At 48.2% G+C, this 26,722-nt stretch overlaps 1 protein-coding gene across 7 annotated transcripts in view; it reads left to right on the top strand.

Annotated features, from left to right (window-relative positions):
- The window catches only part of wdr20a (WD repeat domain 20a), a 130,755-nt gene that overhangs the window by 92,417 nt on the left and 11,616 nt on the right, over window positions 1-26,722 (top strand). Inside the window, exon 3 of one of the 7 annotated variants that reach the window (XM_068038921.1) lies at window positions 10,524-10,624. The exons of the other annotated variants lie outside the window; for them this stretch is intronic. Coding sequence (XP_067895022.1) covers window positions 10,524-10,583 — 60 coding nt within the window. The 3' untranslated portion in view covers window positions 10,584-10,624. The remainder of the gene's footprint in view (window positions 1-10,523; window positions 10,625-26,722) is intronic. 7 annotated transcript variants of the gene reach the window in all.

Genomic DNA, 26,722 nt, shown 5'->3' with positions numbered 1-26,722 from the left:
CGAGAGACAGCATGATTTTGTGAAGGGGAGGTCGTGTCTCATTAATTTGATTGAGTTTTTGAGGAAGTGACAAAGATGATTGATGAAGGAAGAGCAGTGGATGTTATCTATATGGACTTCAGTAAAGCCTTTGACAAGGTCCCTCATGGTAGACTGGTACAAAAGGTGAAGTCACACGGGATCAGAGGTGAGCTGGCAAGATGGATACAGAACTGGCTCAGTCATAGAAGACAGAGGGTAGCAGTGGAAGGGTGCTTTTCTGAATGGAGAAAAATGACTAGTGGTGTTCCGCAGGGATCAGTGCTGGGACCTTTGCTGTTTGTAGTATATATAAATGATTTGGAGGAAAATGTAGCTGGTCTGATTAGTAAGTTTGCGGACGACACAAAGGTTGGTGGAGTTGCAGATAGTGATGAGGATTGTTAGAGGATACAGCAGGATATAGATCGGTTGGAGACTTGGGCGAAGAAATGGCAGATGGAGTTTAATCCGGACAAATGTGAGGTAATGCATTTTGGAAGGTCTAATGTAGGTGGGAAGTATACAGTAAATGGCAGAACCCTTAGGAGTATTGACAGGCAGAGAGATCTGGGCATACAGGTCACTGAAAGTGGCAACGCAGGTAGATAAGGTAGTCAAGAAGGCATACGGCATGCTTGCCTTCATCAGTCGGGGCATAGAGTATAAAAATTGGCAAGTCATGCTGCAACTGTACAGAACTTTAGTTAGGCCACACTTGGAATATTGCATGCAATTCTGGTCGCCACACTACCAGAAGGACGTGGAGGCTTTGGAGAGGGTACAGAAGAGGTTTACCAGGATGTTGCCTGGTCTGAAGGGCATTAGCTATGAGGAGAGGTTGGATAAACTCGGATTGTTTTCACTGGAACGACGGAGGTGAAGGGGCAACATGATAGAGGTTTACAAATTTATAAGTGGCATGGACAGAGTGGATAGTCAGAAGCTTTTTCCCAGGGTGGAAGAGTCAGTTACTAGGGGACATAGGTTTAAGGTGAGAGGGGCAAAGTTTAGAGGGGATGTGCGAGGCAAGTTCTTTACACAGAGGGTGGTGAGTGCCTGGAACTTGTTGCCGGGGCAGGTGGTGGAAGCAGGTACCATAGAGACGTTAAAGAGGCATCTTGACAAATGCATGAATAGGATGGGAATAGAGGGATATGGTCCCCGGAAGTGCAGAAGGTTTTAGTTTAGGCAGGCATCAAGATCGGCGCAGACTTGGAGGGCCGAATGGCCTGTTCCTGTGCTGTACTGTTCTTTGTTCTTGTTTTTACGGTTTGGTCCCAAAACTGGGTGCAGTACTACAGATGGGATCTGACCAAACTCTTACACAACTAAAGAATCACTACTTTTGAATTCCAACCACCTTGAGACAAAGGCGAACGCTCCATTTGCCTTTTTGATTTACTTTTTCCACTAACTTTGTGATTTCTATACATGGATATTCTTAAAATTAGGCTGGCACCATTATGTTTGTCCAGTGACTGCTTATTTGAGGTATAATTAAAAAGTCTCCAATCTTGAATCTCTTTTGTTGTTGTGGCAAGACAACCTTTGCTTTAATTGGCAGGCTAAAATGAGGACCGTGTTATTCCCGATACCTCCTAAGGATTATATGCCCTTCAGTAAGGAAGTTGGGTCATTAAAGGGGTCCTCCTGATCTTGAATTAAAATGTCTTTTAATAAATTAAAGCATGATCCAACTACTTCACACATTATGTATGTATGTGTGATAGAGATGTTCAAAATCATGAGGGGTCTGCACAGAGTAGATAGGGAGAAACTGTTCCCATTGGCAAAATGGTCTAGAACCAGAGGATACTGATTTAAGGTAGTTAGCAAAAAAAATCAGAGGTGATATGAGGCCAAACTTCTTTTACGCAGCGAACGGTTAGGATCTGGAATGCATTGCCTGAGAGTGTGGTGGAGACAGATTCAATCATAGATTTCAAAAGGGAACTGGATAATTATCTAAAGAGAGAAAATTTGCAGGGCCATTGGGAAAGCGTGGGAGAATGGGACAAGCTGAATAGCTCTTGGAGAGCTGGCACAGACACGATTGGCCGAATGGCTGCCTCCTTTGCTGTAACCATTCTATGAAAGTGGAGAGGTGGGCTGGGGAGTTGGTAGATGATTTTTCAAGTACAGATCCTCAGACACGAGGAAAGTGTGTGGTCTATAACGATATAGCCACACATTGATAAAACAGGATCTGGCCAAAGTGGACAGGGAGCAGCTAATTGTAGGAAAGTCTACATTAGACCAATGGAAGTCATTCAAAAAGGAAATAGTGAGAGTTCAGGGCCAATATGTTCCAGGGAACCCTGGATGTCAAGGGATATAGAGGATTGGGTAAGGAAAAAAGGAGGCTTATGGCAAATTCAGAGCGCTGAAAACAGCGGAGGCCCTAGAGGAGTATAGAAAGTGTAGGGGCGTACTTAAAAAAAAAAAAGTAATTAGAGCGAAGAGGGGGCATGAAAAAACACTGGCGGGCAAGATAAAGGAAAATCCCAAGGCGTTTTATAAGTATATTAAGGGCAAGCGGATAACCAGGGAAAGAGTAGGGATCAAAGTGGCAATCTGTGTGTGGAGCCAGAGGACGTAGGCGAGGTTTTAAATGATTACTTTTCATCTGTGTTCACTATGGAGAAGGACAATGTAGGTGTAGAGATCAGGGAGGGGGATTGTGATATACTTGAACAAATGAGCGTTTAAAGGGAGGAAGTATTTGTGGTTTTAGCAGACTTAAAAGTGGATAAATCCCCAGGCCCACATGAGATATATTCCAGGCTGTTATATGCGGCAAGGGGGGTGATAGCAGGGGCTCTGACACAAATTTTCAAATCCTCTCTGGCCACAGAAGAGGTACCAGAGGACTGGAGGACAGTGAATGTGGTACCATTATTCAAGAAGGGTAGTAGGGATAAACCAGGTAATTACAGGCCAGTGTGTCTAACATCAGTGGTAGGGAAACTATTGGAAAAAATTCTGAGGGACAGGATTAATTTCCACTTGGAGAAGCACGGATTAATCAAGGATAGTCAACATGGCTTTGTCAGGGGGAGATCATGTCTAACAAATTTGATTGCATTTTTCAAGGAGGTGACTAGGTATGTAGATGAGGGTAAAGCAATTGATGTAATCTACATGGACATCAGTAAGGCTTTTGATAAGGTCCCACATTGGAGATTGGTCAAGAAGGGAAGAGCCCATGGGATCCAGGGTAATTTGGCAAATTGGATCCAAAATTGGCTTAGTGGCAGGAGGCAGAAGGTGATGGTCGAGGGTTGTTTTTGCAATTGGAAGCCTGTTCCCAGTGGTGTACCACAGGGATTGGTGCTGGGGCCCTTGCTGTTTGTAGTGTACATTAATGATTTAGATGTGAATGTAGGAGGCATGATCAGTAAGTTCGCAAAAGACACAAAAATTGGTGTCGTAAATAGTGAGGAGGAAAGCCTTAGATTACAGGACAATATAGATGGGTTGGTAGGATGGGCAGAGCAGTGGCAGATGGAATTTAATCCTGAGAAGTATGAGGTGATGCATTTTGGGAGGACTGACAAGCCAAGGGAATATACAATGGATGGTAGGATCTTGGGAAGTACAGAGGGACCTTTGTGTACTTGTCCATAGATCACTGAAGGCAGCAGCACAGGTAGATAAGGCATATGGGATACTTGCCTTTATTAGCCGAGGCATAGAATATAAGAGCAGGGAGGTTATGATGGAATAAAAACAATAAAAATCTGTGGGTGGCGCAGTGGGCGGCACAGTGGCGCAATGGTTAGCACCGCAGCCTCACAGCTCCGGGGACCTGGTTTCAATTCTGGCTGCTGCCTGTGCGGAGTTTGCAAGTTCTCCTTGTGACCGCATGGGTTTTCGCCGGGTGCTCTGGTTTCCTCCCACCGCCAAAGACTTGTAGGTGATAGGTAAATTGGCCGTTGTAAATTGCCCCTAGTGTAGGTAGGTGGTAGGGAATATGGGATTACTGTAGGGTTAGCATAAATGGGTGGTTCTTGGTCGGCACAGACTCGGTGGGCCAAAGGGCCTGTTTCAGTGCTGTATCTCTAAATAAAAATAAAGAAATGCTTGAAATACTCAGGTCTGGCAGCATCTGTGGAAAGAGAAGCAGAGTTAACGTTTCGTGTCCGTGACCCTTCTTCGGTTTCCAGCATCCGCAGTATTTTGCTTTTAATTTAGAGGTTATGATGGAGCTGTATAAAATGCTAGTTAGGCCACAGCTGGAGTACTGTGTACAGTTCTGGTCGCCACACTATAGGAAGGATATGATTGCACTGGATATGATTGCACTGGAGAGGTTGCAGAGGAGATGCACCAGAATGTTGCCTGGGCTGGAACATTTCAGCTATGAAGAGAGACTGGATAGGCTAGGATTGTTTTCCTTGGAGCAGCGAAGGTTGAGGGGGGGGACCTGATTGAGGTATACAAAATTATAAGGGGCATTGATAGGGTAGATAGAAAGAAACTTTTTCCCATAGCAGAGCTGTCAGTATCCAGGGGGTGTAGATTTAAGGTAAGGGTCAGGAGGTTTAGAGGGGATTTGAGGAAATATCTTTTCACCCTGAGGGTGGTTGGAATCTGGAACACACTGCCTGAAGGGGTGGTAGAGGCAGGAACCCTTACAACATTTAAGGAGTGTTTCGATGAGCACTTGAAACACCGTAGCATGCAAGGCTACGGGCCAAGTGCTGGAAAATGGGATTAGAATAAATAGGTGCTTGATGGCTGGCACGGACACGATGGGCCAAAGGGCCTGTTTCTGTGCTGTTTGACACTATGACTATTGTTTCATGGATGCCTCAAACCTTTACATAAGAATGCTTAAAATAATGGAAATTAAATGAGCGACTTGGAGGTTTTTGCTGGGGAGAGAGGCTATAATATCATTGTGTAGCCATTTACCCAAAAGAGCACTTAACCATACAAAGAAACATAGAAAATAGGAGCAGGAGTAGACTATTCGGCCCTTCGAGCCTGCTCCGCCATTCATTATGATCATCCAACTCCGTAACCTGTTCCCCCTTTCGCCCCATATCCTTTGATCCCTTTAAACCCCCCATATCCTTGGACTATGACCCCTGGTTCTAGACTCCCCCACCATTGGGAACATCTTTCCTGCATCTGCTTGGTCAAGTCCTGTTAGAATTTTATAGGTTTCTATGAGATTCCCCCTCACTCTTCTGAACTCCAGCGAATATAATCCTAACTGACTCAATCTCTCCTCCTACGTCAGTCCCGCCATCCCAGGAATCAGTCTGGTAAACCTTCGCTGCACTCCCTCTATAGCAAGAACATCCTTCCTCAGATAAGGAGACCAAAACTGCACACAATATTCCATGTGTGGCGTCACCAAGGCCCTGTATAATTGCAGCAAGACATCCCTGCTCCTGTACTCGAATCCTCTCACTATGAAAGACAAGATACCATACCAGAGATAGACCTATTTGGTTTGGGTGTGGGTAGCAATGAGCGACACAAGGGGAAGGAAATCAGTTATGCTCATCTGCTATGGACTACCAGATCAGAAGAGGGTATCAAGAACTTTGTAGTCAAATAAGAGAAATATATATGGAACAGATGGAGTTATTATGAGTGACTTCAGTTGTATTAAGATTTCCAACCTAATCCGTAATAGGACTGAAAACATGATCCTGGACACAATATTGTTCTATTATAGACTTTCTGTTCCATATAAGAACAGGTGCACTATAGAACTTTGTAGTAAGTAACAATTTGGAGGTGGTAGACATGTCAAGAATCAGAGATCACCTTGGCAGTAGTGATCTCAATAAAGTGAAGTTTAAGGTTAGTCTTATGAAGGAAAAGAGAATTGCTGTAATAAAAATGTTCAACTTTAGAAAGGCATAAAAACAGAAAATCTCGGAATGTCAGGCAGCATCTGTGGAGAGAGAAACCAAGCTAACATTTCAAGTCAGTGACCTTTTGTCAGAACTGGAAAAAGTTAGAGGTTTTAAGCAAGTACAGTGGCAGGGGTGGGGTTTGCAGGAAGAACAAAAGAGAAGGTCTGTGATGGGGTGGAAGGCAGGAGAGATTAAATGACAAAAGGCATATTTGAAGAGGATGAGAAATCAGAACAGCACTGTTTGGGGATAAAGCATTGAAGAAAAAATAGATTGTGTTCAGAAGTACCATACACTGAATACAGAAAGAACAGACACATACCAGAAGGGAAGAAGGTTAACAGAGAAAAAGATCATTCTGGATGACAGCAGAAGCAATGTAGAGAGTAAGGGCAAAGTAATGGGTGGCGCAGTGAAGCGCGATGAACATAAACAAGTTAAATGAGATATAGGAGCTCATCAGAAAACCGAACATAAAAAGTAAGGTTAGGGTATGGGGAATATTAAATGTCAAACATTTCTTCTTATAAACATTTCTGCAGCGAGCAGGTAAGGGAGGAAATGGTGACACTATTGAATCATTCAAAGGGTTACACAAAATCAAGGGATAGCAAATGTACTACAAATTTTTTGCAGCACAGAAGCCGGTCAGTCGGCCCAACAGATCCACGTAGGAGTTTCTGTTCTGCAAAAGTCTTCTCCCACCCCTCTTCTAACCCCATCAACATATCTTTCCATGTTATTCTTGTCAACTACTCTTCGTGGTAGCGAGTTCCACATTTTAACCACTCTAGGTGAGGAAGTTTCTTCTGATCTCCCTATTGGATTTGTTGGTTGCTATCTTGCATTTATGACCCCTTATGTTCTCATCTGCAAGTGGAAGCATCTTCTCTATATTGACCCCTATCATAATCTTAAATCCCTCTATCAGATCACCTCTCAGTCTTCTCTTTACACCAGAAAAGACCCCCACCCTGTTTAATCTTTCCTTGTAGGTATAATCTCTCAATGGTGGTTTCATTTTAGTAAATCTTTTTTGCACCTTCTCCAATGCCTCTATGTCCTATTTATAATATGGAGACCAGAACAGTACTCCAGTTGTGGTCTCAGATCACTGAAAGTAAAGACACAGGTTAATAAGGCCATAAAAAGAGTAAACAAAGCACAGGGGTTCCTTTCGAGAGGGATAGAACTGAAAAACTGAGAAGTTATGTTAAAATTGTATAGAACCTTGATAAGGGTCATAGTCATTCTGTGCTGTAATGCTTTATGACTCTATCAAGGTTCAATGCAAGTTTAACACAACTTCTCAGCTTTTCAGTTCTATCCCTTTAGAAACTAGAATGGTGTTACGACCGACGGCTCCTGATTGTGATTGTGGTGAGACCAACGCACTGTTAATTCAATCCCGTCGTTCCACAGATCGGCTAACATATGTAAAAACTTTTTAAATTAAAGACCCACCAAATTATACCATCTATTGACCCCCGAATGAGGCTAACCAAACCAGGTGTCTTTAAATCAACAAATTAACTCTTTAATTAGAAGAATTAAATTCTTAAACACTATGAACATTTAAAAATAGAAAAATTAGAGTCCTTACAGAACGTTGTCCGCAGTCCCCGCAGAACGTTGTCCGCAGTCCCCGCGAATTTCAACAGTTAACGACTTGCAAACACTTTCAGCAGAATCAATCTGACTTGAGTTTTTGAGGGATAAAAGATTGTCACAGTCTAACTTCCCTTTCTTCAATTTAAATTACCAGAGATCTCTTTTTTGCTTGATGTTTGAGTTCTGAGAGATAAGAATTAAACAGACTAAAATCCTCTTTCCTTCAGTATAAATGGTTGAGAGTTCTTTTTCAGTGCTGACACCCACAGCTGTTTCTGTGTCTTCTGTGTGTGTTCAAACTGTCTTCCTAACTGCCAGTTCAAACTGAATTGTAACAAATGTATCGCATCAGGCTCACTCCCAGTAGCTGTTTCCATGGTATCGCGATTGCACCCTTTGAATCGCAGTCTCCAAATGGCTGTTTCTAAGGCAACGAAAATGCACCTTCCTATAACTCTTAAGGTTTGCCGGCTCTTAAAGCAATACTGATCCCCTGCAAGCCTTAAAGGCAAACCGCATATTCCGAAATAAAAATTACAGGACCATGACAATGGTTACTGCACAGAAGGAGGCCATTTGGCCCATTATATCCATGCCAGCTCTCTGCAAGAGCTACTCTCACTCCCTGGCCTTTTGCCCGTAGCTCTACAAATCTTTTTCTCCAGGTAATATTCCAATTTCCTTTTGAAAGCAACGATTGAATCTGCCTCTACCACACTCAGGCAATGCATTCCACATCACAACCGCTCTCTGCGTTTAAAAAAAAAAGTTTTATTCATGTTGCTTTTGGTTCTTTTGCCAATCACCTTAAATCGATGTCCTCTGGTTCTCAACTGTTTGGCCATTGGGAACAGTTTCTCCCCATCTACTCTGTCCAGATGATTTTGTCATGATTGTGAAAACCTCTATCAAATCTTCTCTCAACGTGCTCTAAAGGAGAACAGCCCCAGCCTCTCCCATCTATCCATGTAACTGAAGTCCCTCATCCCTGAAACCATTCTCGTGAATCTTATTTGCACCCTCTCTAATGCCTTCACATCCTTCCTGAAGAATGGTGCCCAAAATTGGACACAAAACTCCAGTTGAGGCCAAAGCTGTGTATTAGAAAGGTTCACCATAACTTCTTTGCTTTTGTACTCTGTGCCTCTATTTATAAAGCCCAGGATCCCGTATGCCTTTATTAACCACTTTCTCAACCTGCCCTGCCACCTTCAATGATTTATGCACATATATCCCCAGGTTCCTCTGCTACTGCACCTCCTTTTAGAATTGTATCCTGTTTTATATTGCCTCTCGTCGTTCTTCTAACCAAAATGTATCTATTTATTTTTTATTTGGAGATACAGCACTGAAACAGGCCCTTCGGCCCACCGAGTCTGTGCAGACCATCAACCACCCATTTATACTAATCTTACACTAATCCCATATTCCTAGTATAGGTAGGTGGTAGGGAAATATAGGGACAGGTGGGGATGTGGTAGGAATATGGAATTAGTGTAGGATTAGTATAAATGGGTGGTTGATGGTCGGCACAGACTCGGTGGGCCGAAGGGCCTGTTTCAGTGCTGTATCTCTAAACTAAACTAAAACTAAACTACCACATCCCCACCTGTCCCTATATTCCCCTACCACCTACCTATACTAGGGGCAATTTATAATGGCCAATTTACCTATCAACCTGCAAGTCTTTGGCTGTGGGAGGAAACCGGGGCACCCGGCGAAAACCCTCGCGGTCACAGGGAGAACTTGCAAACTCCACACAGGCAGTACCCAGAATTGAACCCGGGTCGCTGGAGCTGTGAGGCTGCGGTGCTAACCACTGCGCCACTGTGTCGTCCGTATCATTTCACCCATTCCACCAGCCTGTCTATATCCTCTTGAAGTCTATCACTATCCTCCTCACAGTTCACAATACTTCCAAGTTTTGTGTCCACAAATTTTGAAATTGTGGCCTGCACACCTAAGTCTAGGTCATTAATATAGATCAAGAAAAGCAGTGGTCCTAATTCTGACCCCTGGGGAAGGAACCCCACTATATACCTTGCTTCAGTCCAATAGCTACTTTGTTTCCTGTCACTCAAAATCAACTTCTTATCCATGCCACTGCCCCTTTTATTCCATGGGATTCAACTTTGATCAAGAGCCACAAAGACTTGTCAGCAAATGCCTTTTGGAAATCCAAGTACACCTCATCAAAAGAACGCGATCAAAATCGAACCCCTGTTCTTTGTTTACTCTTTTTATGGCCTTATTAACCTGTGTCACTACTTTTTTTTTTAGTGATCTGTGTATCTGTATCCCCAGATCTCTGTTCCCTTTACTCCATTTAGACATTTATTTTCCAAGGTGTATGTGGCCTCCTTCACTTCCTTACATTTATCTATTAGGGCGGCGCAGTGGTTAGCACCGCAGCCTCACGGCTCCAGGGACCAGGGTTCGATTCTGGGTACTGCCTGTGCGGAGTTTGCAAGTTCTCCCTGTGTCTGCGTGGGTTTTCGCCGGGTGCTCCTGTTTCCTCCCACATCCAAAAGACTTGCAGGTAATAGGTAAATTGGTCGTTGTAAATTGCCCCTAGTGTAGGGAGGTGATAGGGAATATGGGATTACTGTAGGATTAGTATAAATGGGTGGTTGTTGGTCGGCACAGACTCGGGCCGAAGGGCCTGTTTCAGTGCTGTATCTCTAAATATAAAATTAAAAAAATATAAATATATTGCAGTTCACCTGCCAATTGCACATCCATTTTGCAAGTTTATTAATAATCTTCTGTATTTTGTTGCAGTTCTCCTCTATATTAACTACAGCTCCTCCAATTTGGTATTATCCATAAATTTTGAGATTGAATTTTCAAATTGTTTATGTAAATACGGAACAACAGTGGTCCGAGCATAGATTCCTTGTGGAATGTCACTTCCCACCTTTTGCCAATCTGACTTATTACCTTTTGTAGCCAGCTTGCTATCCATTCTGCTACTTGTGTCCCGACTACTAAATTAATTCTTCTGTGTTCACTAAGGAGACTTTGGGCAGTCTTGTCATATCAGAAGTTGAGCACAGGAAGTACAAAAATAAATAGAAATTGCAGATATCTCGGGGGACTGTTCACGTTAAAGGAAGGTAAGGCATAGGCCTTGATGGACATCATAACAAAGATACATAAAGTTTCCAATGAAAATGGTTATATCAATGCAACTATCTTTTGGAGTCATTAGAAGCTTGAGTAGTACTTTAGGATTGGAAAGTAGCTAAATAATTCCAAAAAGGGGCATTACGCTAAAAGGCGGGTCAGTAAAACGCTTACAAAATACAGAATGGATGTGGTGAGAGGTTTGGCCCAATAAATTTAATGAAGTTCTTTGAGGGAATGTTGGACATTGTTGACAGGAGGAATTTTCTGGATGTAATTGTGCAGGTTTTGCAACAGTGCTACACAAGTGCATCCACAAGGTAAAAATGTATGAAGTGGTTGGAAAGTTAACTAAACCATAAAAGCAAAAGGCTGTTGTGAAAGGAGCTATTTCATTATGGTAAGCGGTCACTAGCAGGATTCCATAAGGCCACTGATGTAGTGTATACAAATGATTTGAAGCAAAGCTGTTAATCAAGTTGCGGGGGTGGGTGGTCTCCCCAATGTAGAGGAGACTGCTTTGTGAACAGTGAGTACAGTATACTAAATTGAAAGCGGTAAAAGTAAATCACTGTTTCACCTGGAAGGAGTATTTGGGATCTTGAATGGTGAGAAGGGAGGAGGTAAAAGCGCAGGTGTTGCATCTCCTGTGTTTGTGTGGGATGGTGCAGAGGGAGGGGTGTAATGGGAGTAATTGAGGAGTGGTCAGGGTGTCGCAGAGGAAACAGTCCCTTCAGTAGGCTGAAATGGGAGAGGAGGGAAAGATGTGTTTTTCTTTATTCGTTCATGGGATGTGGGTGTCGCTGGCTAGGCCAGAATTTATTGCTCATCACTTATTGCCCGTGAGAAGGTGGAGGCATCAGATGCTGTCAAACCTGCTGAGTATTTCCAGCATTTTCTGTTTTTATTTCAGATTTCCAGCATCCACAGTATTTTGCTCCTGTACGCGTGGTGCAAGTTAGTGTGCAGAAAAATGAAAAAATTACAACAAACTATAAAGTAGATATCAACAAACTTAAAAAGTAGATCTAGATAATCTAGATTAAGATATTGCAGAGCAGGCTGTGTCTGGATTGCAGTATGTGGGAGTTTGTCGGCAAGACTCCCGAGCGAACACATCTGCAGTAGATGTCTCTGTCTCAAATCTCTCCAGTTGAGACTCATTGCGTTGGAGACGTGCTAACACATAAGCGAGGGGCGAAGTATCTGACAGTTTGCTCCAGACCTCGGTCACACCTTGTTGAGAAGTGCAGGTTCAGAACGGGGTCAGTGTGACCAATAACTGTGCAGAGTAAGAGGAACTTCGGTGGGAGAGAGAACAAGGATCAGCAGAAACTGATCCTGTTCAATAAGTATAATGTACTTGCTACCTTTGAGGATAAGGATAAAGACTAGGAAAACTAGGACGGAATGTAAGTTGTAAGAATTTGCAAGGAGGCTTCAAGGGGATTTGGACAGGCTAAATGAATGGGCAAGAACATGGCAGATGGAATATAAGTGTGAGGTGATCCACGTTGGTAGCAAAAACAAAGGCAGAGTATTTCTTAAATGGTGAGAGGTTGGGAAGTGTTGATGTCCAAAGAGACCTGGGTGTCCTTGTTCATGAGTCACTAAAAGCTAATATGCAGGTTTAGCAAGCAATTAAGAAAGCAAACGGTATGTTGGCCTTCATGGCAAGGGGATTTGAGTACAGGAGTAAAGATATTTTGCTTCACTTGTATAAAGCCTTGGTGAGACTGCACCTGGAGTATTGTGTAGAATTTTGGTCTCCTTATCTAAGGAAGGATATACTTGCCATAGAGGGAGTGCAACGGAGGTTCACCAGACTAATGCCAGGGATGGCGGGATTGTCTTATGAGGAGAGATTGCAGAAACTGGGCCTGCATTCTCTAGAGTTTCAAAGAATGAGAGGTGATCTCATTGAAACTTACAAAATTCTTTCAGGGCGTGACAGGGTAGATGTGGGCAGGATGGTTCCTCTGGCTGGTGAGTCTAGAGCAAGGGGACAAAGTCTCAGAATAAGGGGCAGGCCATTTCAGACTGAGATGAGGAGAAATTTCTTTACTCAGAGCGTGGTGAATCTGTGGAATTCTCTACCCCAGAGGGCTGTGGAAGCTAAATCATTGAGCATGTTCAAGATAAAAATCAATGGATTTCTGGATACTAATGACACCAAGGGATATGGGAATAGTGGGGAAAAATGACGTGGAGGTAGATGATCAGCCATGATCTGTTTGAATGGCAGAGCAGGCTCGACGGGCCGAATACTTATGATCCGATGCCTGTCAGAAGGACAGCTAGAATGTGGACCATGGCAACATGGAACAGGAGGCTGTACAAAATGGGGAGGAGGAGGGGTAGCGTAATATGGTAGTTGCAGGGGATTCAACAGTTAAGGGGACCGACTGCATCCTTTGTAAGCAGTATCAAGAGTCCCACGTGGTATGTTGCCTAGCTGGTGCCAGATTGAGGGACATCTTGAACTGGCTTGAAAGGATATTGGAAAGGGAGGTGACTCCAGTTGTTGTGATCCATGCTGGGACAAACAACATAGGGAAGAGTAGGCAAGAGGTTCTTTTTGGTGAGTACCAGGAGCTGCGAGCTAAATTAAAGAACAGGACCTCAAGGGTTATAATCTCTGGATTATTACCTGAAACATGTGCAATTTGGCATAGGGATAAGCAGATTAAGGAGGTGAAAACATGGCTGGAGGAGTGGTGTGGGAATGAGGGGTTCCATTTCATGGAACATCGGCATTGCTACTGAGACAGGAAGGAATTGTACCATTGGGATGGGCTCCACCTAAACCAGGCTGGGACCAGGGTCCTTGTGGATCCCGGGGAGGGCTTGGGTGGAAAAGCTTGTATAAATAGTTTGAAAACAACTGAAAGATAAGAGTAGAGTTACATTCAGAAATTGTGCTTTTAAGCACTACAGGTAAAGGGAAAATTGAAAGATGTTAAGTAATTAAACCCAGAGAGCGAATTAAAAACCTTGTGAGTAAAACATTAGCGCAGAAGGACATTTTGGGGTATATGGCTCAAATAAGCATTCTTTATGCAAATGCACAGAGTAAAGCAAATTGAATGAATTGCAGGCGCAAATTCAATTAGGGAGAGTATGACATAGTAGTCATTACTAAAACATGGCTGCCAGATGGTCAGGACTGGGAATTAAATATACCAGGTTATAAGGTCTACAGAAAGGGATAGGGAAAACAGTAGATGGGGAAGGAGTTGCCTTCAATGATGAGAAAGAATATAATGAAGTAAGTAGGCATTGGAGACTTTATAGGTAGAATTAATAGAAAAGGATTTAAAACTGTAGCGGGAGTTGTGAATAGGCCCCCAGATAGCAACTGTGAAATGGTACAATGTATAAATGCAGAGACTAGACAAGAATGTAGCAAAGACAGTGGTTTTAATGAGGAATTTTAACTTTTGTATAGATTGGTACAAGAAAACTAGCACATCAGAAAGGTAGTGAGTTTCTTGTGTGTCCAGGATAGCTTTCTGCAACAATATGCCCTAGAACCAACAAGGGTCATACCATATTAGATTTAGTAATGAGTAATGAGCCAGAATTAGTGAAATCATCGGTGCGTGAACAATTATCTAATCATGATCCTTATACAATCAAGTTCAACTGAGAGAGGAATGCAAGGCAGCTAATAAGATTATAGATTTAGTTAAAGCTGACTTCAATGCAATGAGACGGAGGCTGTCCATAGTAAACTGGGCAAATCTCATTTCAAAATTTGCACATGACACAAAACTTGGAAGTATTGTAAACTGTGAGGAGGATGGCGACCATCTTCAAGAGGACATAGACAGGCTGGTGGGATGGGCGGACATGTCGCAGATGAAATTTAATGCAAAGAGGTGTGAAGTGATACATTTTGGTTAAAAGCAAGGCGAGGCAATATAAAATAGGATACAATTCTAAAGGTTTTTTTTATTTGCGGGATGTGGGTGTCGCTGGCTAAGCCCATTGCCCATCCCAAATTACCCTTGAACTGAGTGGCTTGCTTAGACCATTTCAGAGAGCATTTTAAGAGTCAACCACATTGCTGTGCGTCCAGACCAGGTAAGGACGGCAGATCCATTTCCCTAAAGGATATTAGTGAACCAGATGGGTTTTTACAACAATCAACAATGGTTTCATGGTCACCATTAAACTAGCTTTTTAATTCCAGATTTAGTAATTGAATTCAAATTCCACCATCTGCTGTGGTGGGATTCGCACCCATATCCCCAGAGCATTAGCCTGGGTTCTGGATCGCTAGTCCAGTGACATTACCACTGTGCCACCACCTCCTTGCAGGTAGGGAGAGACCTGGGCATATATGTGCACAAACTGTTGAAGGTGGCAGGACAGGTTGAGGAAGTGGTTAAAAAGGCACACTGGATCCTGGGCTTTATAAATAGAGGCATAGTGTATAAGAGCAAGGAGGTTAATGATGAACCTTTATAAAATGCTGGTTTGGCCTCCGCTAGAGTTTTGTGTTCAATTCTGGACACCACACTTTAGCAAGGATGTGAAGGCATTTGAGAGGGTGCAGAAAAGATTCATGAGAATGGTTCCAAAGATGAAGGACTTCAGTTAAGTGGATAGATTGGAGAAGCTGGTCTTTTCCTTGGAAAAGTGAAAGCTGAGAGACGATTTGATAGAGGTGTTCAAAATAATGAGGGGTCTAGACAAAGTACATAGAGAGAAACTGACCCCATTGGCAGATGATTCGAGAACCAGAGTACACTGATTTAAGGTGATTGGCAAAAGAACCAATGGTGACGTGGGAAAAAACTGTTTTATGCAGCAAGTGGTTAGGATCTGGAATGCACTGCCTGAGAGTGCGGTGGAGGCAGATTCAATCATGGCCTTCAAAAATGATTGGATAAGCACTTTAAGAGAGAAAATTTGCTGGCCTACAGGGAAAACATGGGAGTTGCTGAGTTGATCTTGCAGAGAGCAGGCATGGACACGACAGGCCAAATGGCTGCCTTCTGTGTTGTAACCATTCTATGATCTGTTAGGTGAAATAGCAGAAGATCAGTGGGAGGTGTTCAAAAAGGAATTTAATGTCATACAGAACCAGTTTATATGCATAAGGCACAGGAGCTCCATTTGCCAAAAAAAACAGCCATGGGCAACTAAAGAATCAAGGGGCAACATAAAACTAAAAGAAAAAACACACAAAGATGCAATAACTATCACAGATCCTGGCGAATGGGAGAGATACAAAAAATATCAAAGGGTGACAAAAGGAAGAGCTACAGAATGGAAGTATAAAAAGATGCTTGCAAGGGACATCAAAACAATACGCACAATTTTTACAATTAGGAAAAGAGGGTGGTCAGGAGCAATGTGGCCCCCTTGAAAACTGATAACTGTGATTTATCATTGAAAATATTGAAATGGCAGACATGTTGAATAATTACTTTGCATCAGTATTTACAGTAGAGGAAGAGGTCAGCATGCTGGAATCCCAAGGAAAATAATAATGGGTTGGAAAATTGTGCATGTCACTCTGCTATTTAAGAAAAGGTGAGAGAGGGAACCTATTCTAACATCTGTTGTCAGGAAATTACTCTATCCTTAATTATAGACTCTAGTGACTGAACACCTTGAAAATTTTCAGCTGATCTGAGAGAGCAAACCTGAATTTGTAAAGGGTAGGCCATGCCTGATGAACCTGTTATGAATTTATTGAAGAGTGACAAAAGTAGTAGATAATTTTCATATTTTATTTTAGTGGATAGGGGAATGTTTTTGGATATTATTTATATGGAGTTGCAGAAGGCATATGTTAAAGTCCTTCAAGAGACTTAGCTAAAGTTGAAGCTCATGGAATTGAAGGCAAGTTATTGACTTGGTTAGGAATTTGGCTCAGCAGCAGGAGACAGAGAGTGGGTATAATGGGCAGATGCTCTAATTATCAGGATGTGACTAGTGGTTTCCCACATGAATAGTTGAAGCCCCATCACAGATCCATCATAATTATTAACTTGGGTGATGGGGCAGAAAGCCACATATCCGAGTTTACTGATGACACAAAGGTAGGTTTCATTGTAAGCGGTGTAGATGGAAGCATATTGATAGATGAAGTGAATGGGCAGAACTGTGGCAAATAGATTTCAATGTAGGCAAATGTGAAGTTATCCACTTTGGACCTAAAAAGCATGGGACAGAGTACTTTTTAAATAGTGAAAAGCTAGAAACAGTGGAGGTCCTAAGAGAATTGGGGGCCCAGGTACATAGATTGTTAAAATGTCATGAACAGAAAAAATAAATAATCAAAAAGGTTAATGAAATATTGGCTTTTACATCAAAAGGAACAGAATACAAGGGAGTAGAAGTCCTTTAATGTCCTTTAGGGAAGGAAATCTGCTGTTCTTACCTGATCTGGCCTACATGTGACTCCAGACCCCACAGCAATGTGGTTGATGCTTAATTCCCTCTGAAATGGCCTAGCAAGCCACTCAGTTGTATCAAACCACTACACAGTCAATAAGGAATGAAACCGGACGGACCACTCGGCATTGACCTAGGCAACGGAAACGACAACGGCAAACCCAGCCCTGTCGATCCTGCAAAGTCCTCCTTACTAACTGCTGAGGGCTTGTGCTAAAGTTGGGAGAGCTATCCCAGAGAGTAGTCCAGCAACAGCTTGACGTAGTCATAATCACCGAATCATACCTTACAATATCTCAGACATCACCATCCCTGGGTATGTCCTGTCCCACAGGCAGGACAGACCCGGTAGAGGTGGTGGCACAGTGGTATACAGTCCGGAGGGAGTTGCCCTGGGAGTGCTCAACATTGACTCCAGACCACATGAAGTCTCATGGCATCAGGTCAAACATGGGCAAGGAAACCTCCTGCTGATTACCACCCCCCCCCCCTCCCCCCCCCCCCCCAAAACTGATGAATCAGTACTCCTCCACGTTGAACAACACTTGGAGGAAACACTGAGGGAAGCAAGAGCACAGAATGTACTCTGGGTGGGGGACTTCAATGTCACTCACCAAGAGTGGCTCGGTAGCACCACTACTGGCCAAGCTGGCTGAGTTCTAAAGGACATAGCTGCTAGACTGGGTCTGCAGCAGGTGGTGAGGGAACCAACAAAAGGGAAAAATATACATGACCTTGTCCTCACTTGATGCAGATAGGAGTGATGACCGCACAGTCCTTGTGAAGACAATGTACCATCTATCGTATTGTGTGGCACTACCACCATGCTAAATGGGATGGATTTAGAACAGATCTAGGAATGCAAATCTGGACATCCATGAGGTGCTGTGGATACCACGATGTGTTTATTTAACCACAATCTGTAATCTGTAGCCCAGCATATCCCCCACTCTACCATTGCCATCAAGCTGGGGGTGGGGGGGTTGGTGGTTATGGGGGTGCGGGATCAATCCTGGTTCAGTGAAGAGTGTAGGAGGGCACACCAGGAGCAGCACCAGGCTTACCTCAAAATGAGGTGTCAATCTGGTGGACCTACAGCCCAGGACTACTTGTGTGCCAGACAGCGTAAGCAGCATGTGATGGACAGAGCTGAGCAATCCCACAACCAACGAATCAGATCCAAGCTCTGCAGTCCTGCCACTTCCAGTCGTGAATGGTGGTGGACAATTAGACAACTAACTGGAGGAGGTGGCTCCACAAAAATCCCCATCCTCAATGATGGGGGAACCCAGCACATCAGTGCAAAAGCTAAGGCTGGAGCATTTGCAACAATCTTCAGCCAGAAGTGCCGAGTGCTCCATCTCTGCCTCCTCCTGAAGTCCCCAGCATCACAGATGCCAGTCTTCAGCCAATTCGATTCACTCCGCGTGATATTGAGAAACAACTGAAGGCACTGGATACTGCAAAGACCATGGGCCCTGACAACATTCTAGCAATAGTACTGAAGACGTGCTCCAGAACTCGCCGCGCCCCTAGCCAAGCTGTTCCAGTACAGCTATAACACTGGCATCTACCCAGCCATGTGGAAAATTGCCCAGGTATATCCTGTACACAAAAAGGACAAATCCAACCTGGCCAATTACCACCCCATCAGTCTACTCTCAATCATCAGTAAAATGATGGAAGTGGCACTTGTTTAGCAATAACCTGCTCAGTGACGCTCAGTTTGGGTTCCGCCAGTGCTGCTCAGCTCTTGACCTCATTGCAGCCTTGGTTCAAACATGGACAAAAGAGTTGAACTCAAGAGGTGAGGTGAAAGTGACTGCCCTTGATATCAAGGCAGCATTTGATTGAGTATGGCATCAAGGAGCCCTAGTCGTACCTAGCTCAAAGGAAGATAGTTGTGGTTGTTGGATGTCCATCATCTCAGCTCCAGGACATAGAATCATAGAAAGTTTAAGGTGCAGAAAGAGGCCACTTGGCCCATTGTGTCTGTGCTGGCCAAAAAGTGATGCACCTATTCCAATCCCACCTTCCAGCATTCGGTCCGTAGCCCTGCAGATTACAGCACTTGAGGTGCATATCCAGACTCCTTTTGAATGAGTTGAGGGTTTCTGCCTCAACCACCCTTTCAGGCAGTGAGTTTCAGACCCCACCACACTCTGGGTGAAAAGGTTTTTCCTCATCTCCCCTCTAATCTTTCTAAAATCTATGCCCCCTCGTCACTGAATTCTCTGCTAAGGTAAACAGACCCTTCACCTCCACTCTATCCAGGCCGCTCAAAATTTTGTACATTTCAATCAGATCTCCCTTCAGCCTTCTCTGTTCCAAGGAGAACAACCCCAGCTTATCCAATCTTTCGTCATAGTAACCTCTCTAGTGCAATTACATCCTTTCTGTAATGAGGTGACCAGAACTGCACACAGTACTCAAGTTGTGGCCTAACCAATGAGTTATACAGTTCCAGCATAACCACCCTGCTGTTGTATTCTATACCTCGGCTAATAAAGGAAAGGATTCCATATGCCTTCTTAACCACCTTATCGACCTATCCTGCTACCTTCAGGGATCTGTGGACATTCACTGCAAGGTCCCTCACTTCCTCTACACTTCTCAGTATTTTCCCATTAATTGTGTATTCCTTTGCCTTGTTTCACCTTCCCAAATGCATCACCTCACACTTCTCCAGGTTGAATTCCATTTGCCACTTTTCTGCCCATCTGACCAGACCAGCAATATTTTCCTGCAGCCTACAGCTATCCTCCTCGCTATCTACCACACAGCCAATCTTTGTGTTGTCTGCAAACTTCTTGATCATGCCCCCTAAATTTACTTCTAAATTGTTAATATATACCACAAAAAGCAAGGGACCCTGTACTGAGCCCTGTGGAACGCCATTGGAAACAGCCCTCCAGTCGCAAAAACCCCCGTCAACAATTACCCTTTGTTTCCTGCCACTGAACCAATTTTGTATCCACCTTGATGCATTTCCCTGGATCCCATGGGATTTTATTTTTTTAACCAGTCTGCCATGTGGGACCTTGTCAAAAGCCTTGCTAAAATCCATGTAGACCACATCAACTGCACTACCCTCATCTGTCTTCCTTGTTACGCCTTCAAAAAATTCAATCAAGTTGGTCAGACAAGATCTTCCCGTAAGAATCCATGCTGACTATCCTAGATTAACCAGTGCCTTTCTAAGTGACAATTTATCCTGTCTCTCCGAATAGATTGCAATAATTTGTCCGCTACTGAGGTTAGACTGACTGGCCTGTAATTATTTGGTCTATTCTTCGCTCCCTTTTTAAACAGAGGTACAACGTTAGCAGTTCTCCAATCCTCCGGCACCACTCCTGCATCCAGTGAGTACTGGAAAATGATAGTCAGACCCTCTGCTATTTCCTCTCTTGCTTCTTTTAACAGCCTAGGGTACATTTCATCTGGCCCTGGTGGTTTATCAACTTCCAAGGATGTTAATCCCATTAATACTTCCTCAATATAAGATATCACTGCAGGAGTTCCTCAGGGTAGAGTCCTAGGCCCAACGTTCTTCAGCTGCTTCATCAATGACTTTCCTTCAAACATAAGGTCAGAAGTGGGGATCTTCGCTGATGATTGCACAGCACAATTTGCAACTCCCCAGCTACTGAAGCAGTGTGTGTAGAAATGCACCAAGACGTGGATAATATCCAGGCTTGAGCTGATAAGTGGCAAGTAACATTTGTGCCGTTCAAGTGCCAGGCAATGAGCATCTCCAACAAGAGAGAATCTAACCATCACCCCTTGACAGTCAGTGGCATTACGATCCCTGAATGCCCCACTATCAACATCCTGGGGGTTACCATTGATCAGAAACTGAGTAGCCATATAAATACCATGGCTACAAGAACCAGCCAGGTCAGCGGCTAGGAATCCTGCGGTGACTAACACACCTCCTGACTCCCCAAAGCCTGTCCACCATTTGCAAGGCACAAGTCAGGAGTATGATGGAATACTCTCCACTTGCCTGGATGGGTGCAGCTCCAACAACACTCGAAGCTCGACACCATTCAGCAGCCCACTTGATTGGCACCCCATCCACAAACATTTATTCCCTTCACCACCGCCACATAATGACAGCAGTGTGTACCATATACAAAAAGTACTGCAGCAACGCACCAAGGCTTCTTCCACAGCACCTTCCAAACCCACAACCTCGACCACCTAGAAGGACAAGGGCAGTAGTTGCAGGGGAGCACCATCACCTGCAAGTTCCCTCCAAGCCACACACCATCCTGACTTGGAACTATATCACTGTTCCTTCACTGTTACTGGGTCAAAATCCTGGAACTCCCTTCCTGATAGCACTGTGGGTGTACCTACCTCACATGGACTGCAGCGGTTCAAGAAGGCAGCTCGCCACCACCTTCTCAAGGGTAGTTGGGGATGGGCAATAAATGCTGGCCTTGTCAGTGACGCCCATATCCCATGAACAAATTTTAAAAAAAATTTCTCCGTCTCCCCCCTCCGTCTCCCCCCCCTCCGTCTCCCCCCCCTCCGTCTCCCCCCCCTCCGTCTCCCCCCCCTCCGTCTCCCCCCCCTCCGTCTCCCCCCCCTCCGTCTCCCCCCCCTCCGTCTCCCCCCCCTCCGTCTCCCCCCCCTCCGTCTCCCCCCCCCCCCTCCGTCTCCCCCCCCCCCCTCCGTCTCCCCCCCCCCCCTCCGTCTCCCCCCCCCCCCTCCGTCTCCCCCCCCCCCCACCGTCTCCCCCCCCCCCCCTCCGTCTCCCCCCCCCCCCCCTCCGTCCTCCCCCCCCCCCTCCGTCTCCCCCCCCCCCCTCCGTCTCCCCCCCCCCCCTCCGTCTCCCCCCCCCCCCTCCGTCTCCCCCCCCCCCTCCGTCTCCCCCCCCCCCCTCCGTCTCCCCCCCCCCCTCCGTCTCCCCCCCCCCCTCCGTCTCCCCCCCCCTCCGTCTCCCCCCCTCCGTCTCCCCCCCCTCCGTCTCCCCCCCCTCCGTCTCCCCCCCCCTCCGTCTCCCCCCCCCTCCGTCTCCCCCCCCCTCCGTCTCCCCCCCCCCTCCGTCTCCCCCCCCCTCCGTCTCCCCCCCCCTCCGTCTCCCCCCCCCTCCGTCTCCCCCCCCCTCCGTCTCCCCCCCCCTCCGTCTCCCCCCCCCTCCGTCTCCCCCCCCCTCCGTCTCCCCCCCCCTCCGTCTCCCCCCCCCTCCGTCTCCCCCCCCCTCCGTCTCCCCCCCCCTCCGTCTCCCCCCCCCTCCGTCTCCCCCCCCCTCCGTCTCCCCCCCCCTCCGTCTCCCCCCCCCTCCGTCTCCCCCCCCCTCCGTCTCCCCCCCCCTCCGTCTCCCCCCCCCTCCGTCTCCCCCCCCCTCCGTCTCCCCCCCCCTCCGTCTCCCCCCCCCTCCGTCTCCCCCCCCCTCCGTCTCCCCCCCCCTCCGTCTCCCCCCCCCTCCGTCTCCCCCCCCCTCCGTCTCCCCCCCCCTCCGTCTCCCCCCCCCTCCGTCTCCCCCCCCCTCCGTCTCCCCCCCCTCCGTCTCCCCCCCCCTCCGTCTCCCCCCCCCTCCGTCTCCCCCCCCCTCCGTCTCCCCCCCCCTCCGTCTCCCCCCCCCTCCGTCTCCCCCCCCCTCCGTCTCCCCCCCCCCTCCGTCTCCCCCCCCCCTCCGTCTCCCCCCCCCCTCCGTCTCCCCCCCCCTCCGTCTCCCCCCCCCTCCGTCTCCCCCCCCCTCCGTCTCCCCCCCCCTCCGTCTCCCCCCCCCTCCGTCTCCCCCCCCCTCCGTCTCCCCCCCCCTCCGTCTCCCCCCCCCTCCGTCTCCCCCCCCCTCCGTCTCCCCCCCCCTCCGTCTCCCCCCCCCTCCGTCTCCCCCCCCCTCCGTCTCCCCCCCCCTCCGTCTCCCCCCCCCTCCGTCTCCCCCCCCCTCCGTCTCCCCCCCCCTCCGTCTCCCCCCCCCTCCGTCTCCCCCCCCCTCCGTCTCCCCCCCCCTCCGTCTCCCCCCCCCTCCGTCTCCCCCCCCCTCCGTCTCCCCCCCCCTCCGTCTCCCCCCCCCTCCGTCTCCCCCCCCCTCCGTCTCCCCCCCCCTCCGTCTCCCCCCCCCTCCGTCTCCCCCCCCCTCCGTCTCCCCCCCCCTCCGTCTCCCCCCCCCTCCGTCTCCCCCCCCCTCCGTCTCCCCCCCCCTCCGTCTCCCCCCCCCTCCGTCTCCCCCCCCCTCCGTCTCCCCCCCCCTCCGTCTCCCCCCCCCTCCGTCTCTCCCCCCCCTCCGTCTCTCCCCCCCCTCCGTCTCTCCCCCCCCTCCGTCTCTCCCCCCCCTCCGTCTCTCCCCCCCCTCCGTCTCTCCCCCCCCTCCGTCTCTCCCCCCCCTCCGTCTCCCCCCCCCTCCGTCTCCCCCCCCTCCGTCTCCCCCCCCTCCGTCTCCCCCCCCTCCGTCTCCCCCCCCTCCGTCTCCCCCCCCCTCCGTCTCCCCCCCCCTCCGTCTCCCCCCCCCTCCTCCGTCTCCCCCCCCCCCTCCGTCTCCCCCCCCCCCTCCGTCTCCCCCCCCCCTCCGTCTCCCCCCCCCCCTCCGTCTCTCCCCCCCCCCTCCGTCTCTCCCCCCCCCCTCCGTCTCTCCCCCCCCCCCTCCGTCTCTCCCCCCCCCCTCCGTCTCTCCCCCCCCCCTCCGTCTCTCCCCCCCCCCTCCGTCTCTCCCCCCCCCCTCCGTCTCTCCCCCCCCCCCTCCGTCTCTCCCCCCCCCCCTCCGTCTCTCCCCCCCCCCTCCGTCTCTCCCCCCCCCCTCCGTCTCTCCCCCCCCCCCTCCGTCTCTCCCCCCCCCCTCCGTCTCTCCCCCCCCCCTCCGTCTCTCCCCCCCCCCTCCGTCTCTCCCCCCCCCCTCCGTCTCTCCCCCCCCCCTCCGTCTCTCCCCCCCCCCTCCGTCTCTCCCCCCCCCCCTCCGTCTCTCCCCCCCCCCTCCGTCTCCCCCCCCCCCTCCGTCTCCCCCCCCCCCCTCCGTCTCCCCCCCCCCCTCCGTCTCCCCCCCCCCCCCTCCGTCTCCCCCCCCCCCCTCCGTCTCCCCCCCCCCCTCCGTCTCCCCCCCCCCCTCCGTCTCCCCCCCCCCCTCCGTCTCCCCCCCCCCCCCTCCGTCTCCCCCCCCCCCCCTCCGTCTCCCAGTCTCTCTCTCCCCCCCCCGTCTCTCAGTCTCTCTCTCCCCCCCCCCCCCCCGTCTCTCAGTCTCTCTCTCCCCCCCCCCCCCCCGTCTCCCAGTCTCTCTCTCCCCCCCCCGTCTCTCAGTCTCTCTCTCCCCCCCCCCCCCCGTCTCTCAGTCTCTCTCTCCCCCCCCCCCCCGTCTCTCAGTCTCTCTCTCTCCCCCCCCCCCCGTCTCTCAGTCTCTCTCTCTCCCCCCCCCGTCTCTCAGTCTCTCTCTCCCCCCCCCCCGTCTCTCAGTCTCTCTCTCCCCCCCCCCCCGTCTCTCAGTCTCTCTCTCCCCCCCCCCGTCTCTCAGTCTCTCTCTCTCCCCCCCCCCCCGTCTCTCAGTCTCTCTCTCTCCCCCCCCCCGTCTCTCAGTCTCTCTCTCCCCCCCCCCCCCCGTCTCTCAGTCTCTCTCTCCCCCCCCATCTCTCCGTCCCTTCCCCCCCCCCCATCTCTCCGTCCCTTCCCCCCCCCATCTCTCCGTCCCTTCCCCCCCCCATCTCTCCGTCCCTTCCCCCCCCCATCTCTCCGTCCCTTCCCCCCCCCCCCATCTCTCCGTCCCTTCCCCCCCCCCATCTCTCCGTCCCTTCCCCCCCCCCATCTCTCCGTCCCTTCCCCCCCCCCATCTCTCCGTCCCTTCCCCCCCCCCCATCTCTCCGTCCCTTCCCCCCCCCCATCTCTCCGTCCCTTCCCCCCCCCCATCTCTCCGTCCCTTCCCCCCCCCCATCTCTCCGTCCCTTCCCCCCCCAATCTCTCCGTCTCTTCCCCCCCCCCCCAATCTCTCCGTCTCTTCCCCCCCCCCCCCAATCTCTCCGTCTCTTCCCCCCCCCCCAATCTCTCCGTCTCTTCCCCCCCCCCCAATCTCTCCGTCTCTTCCCCCCCCCCCAATCTCTCCGTCTCTTTTCTCCCCCCCCCCAATCTCTCCGTCTCTTTCCCCCCCCCCCAATCTCTCCGTCTCTTTCCCCCCCCCAATCTCTCCGTCTCTTTCCCCCCCCCCAATCTCTCCGTCTCTTTCCCCCCCCCCCAATCTCTCCGTCTCTTTCTCCCCCCCCCCCCAATCTCTCCGTCTCTTCCCCCCCCACCCCCCTCCCCAACATCTCTCCGTCTCTCCACCCACCCCCCCCTCTCTGTGTGTCCACCCCTGCTCCCAGCACCTGTCAGCACTGAAACTGACATTGTGCTTTTAAAAAAATGCTGGAATGAAAGAAGCCAATGGGCAATATATCATCTCTGAAATTGCCAGTCACAATCTTCAAAATTTTTTTTACCACGAGCACTGGTGTCTGTGTTCGGACACATTGCCGACATCTGGCGAGGATGAGGAATGGCCTGGTACAGTTTACATCCGCGGGCTGGATCCTGGTCGTATGTTGGACAACCCTGCTCTGGAACTAGGGCACAAAGGTTTACGTTTAGAATAAGGAAGATGCACAGTTAGTTTATATTACACTTCTTTATGCAGGTGCTGCTGAAAAAGTGGAATAGATCACTCAAGGAGGCAAATTATGTGGGGAAAGAAGTTTTTTTTTTAAAGAGATTTAGTTCTGTATTTGTGCGAGTTGGTTAGTGTGAGGTATTAGCTTTTAGGACCAGTAGCTTGGCTGCATTACCTTTTCTGGTCCTGTAACCCCTGTGTACCTATGGTTATGCTAATTATTGTATTTCATTCCAGCTACTATTGTAAAATTTCATGAGTGTTGTTCTCACCTTTATGGAAGGATACAGTCCACCATATTTATCACATGGGTTCCTTGCACCTTTTTTCAACTGACATCTGATGGGTTTTTCAATGGCAGTTTGTTCTGTGTGAAGACAAGAAATATGAAGATGAACCAGGCCATAAGTTCCAAGTATTTTGGGAAAGTTTTTTTTATACCAAGCATAGGGTTGAAGTTATGTTTTACTGCACTTCTTTTGAGGCTTTGAAGTTCCCAGAGATTTTTTTGGATTCTGTCATGGGTGGTGCAATTTGGGATACTGCTACCAAAGCTCTTTGTAAAACCCAGTTTCCCAATGTTGGATAGGCTGTATTGAATTCTTGCATAACTCTGTAGCTCACAGATTTGGTTATCTGCTGCACTCTTGTCATTAAGAGCTGCTTGTTTAAATTGGACAATCCAGCAGGCCAGGTTTTCAAAGTATATTCCCTATTGAAAGATGACAGATTTTGACTTGGATATAAAATGTACCTTTTAGTTTACTGGTACTCCAAATCTATACTTGATTTATATTTTAATTATTCCTATCTCCTTAGAGTTAAATGTTTAATCTTGCTTTCAGGGTCTCATTTTTAATTTAAAGAAAATCATTTCACCATTAAGACTTTATAGTGAGAAAGACACTTTAGGCAAGTCTAAAACTACAACTGTATTACATTGGATCTGTTAGGAAGTTAACAAATGATATCTCTGTTGCTTAATTCCCCCTCTTGTAATGTTTTCATTGACTACATGTTGAGTATCCAATGTGTCACTTTGTCAAGGAAGAAGAACCAGAATATCCTATAATTCGACAGTGGGAGAAAGCGCTTGCGTTCT

This window comes from Heterodontus francisci, chromosome 9 (genome assembly GCF_036365525.1).
Source record: "Heterodontus francisci isolate sHetFra1 chromosome 9, sHetFra1.hap1, whole genome shotgun sequence".
NCBI lineage: Eukaryota > Metazoa > Chordata > Chondrichthyes > Heterodontiformes > Heterodontidae > Heterodontus > Heterodontus francisci.
This window is presented reverse-complemented; position numbering and strand designations above follow the sequence as displayed.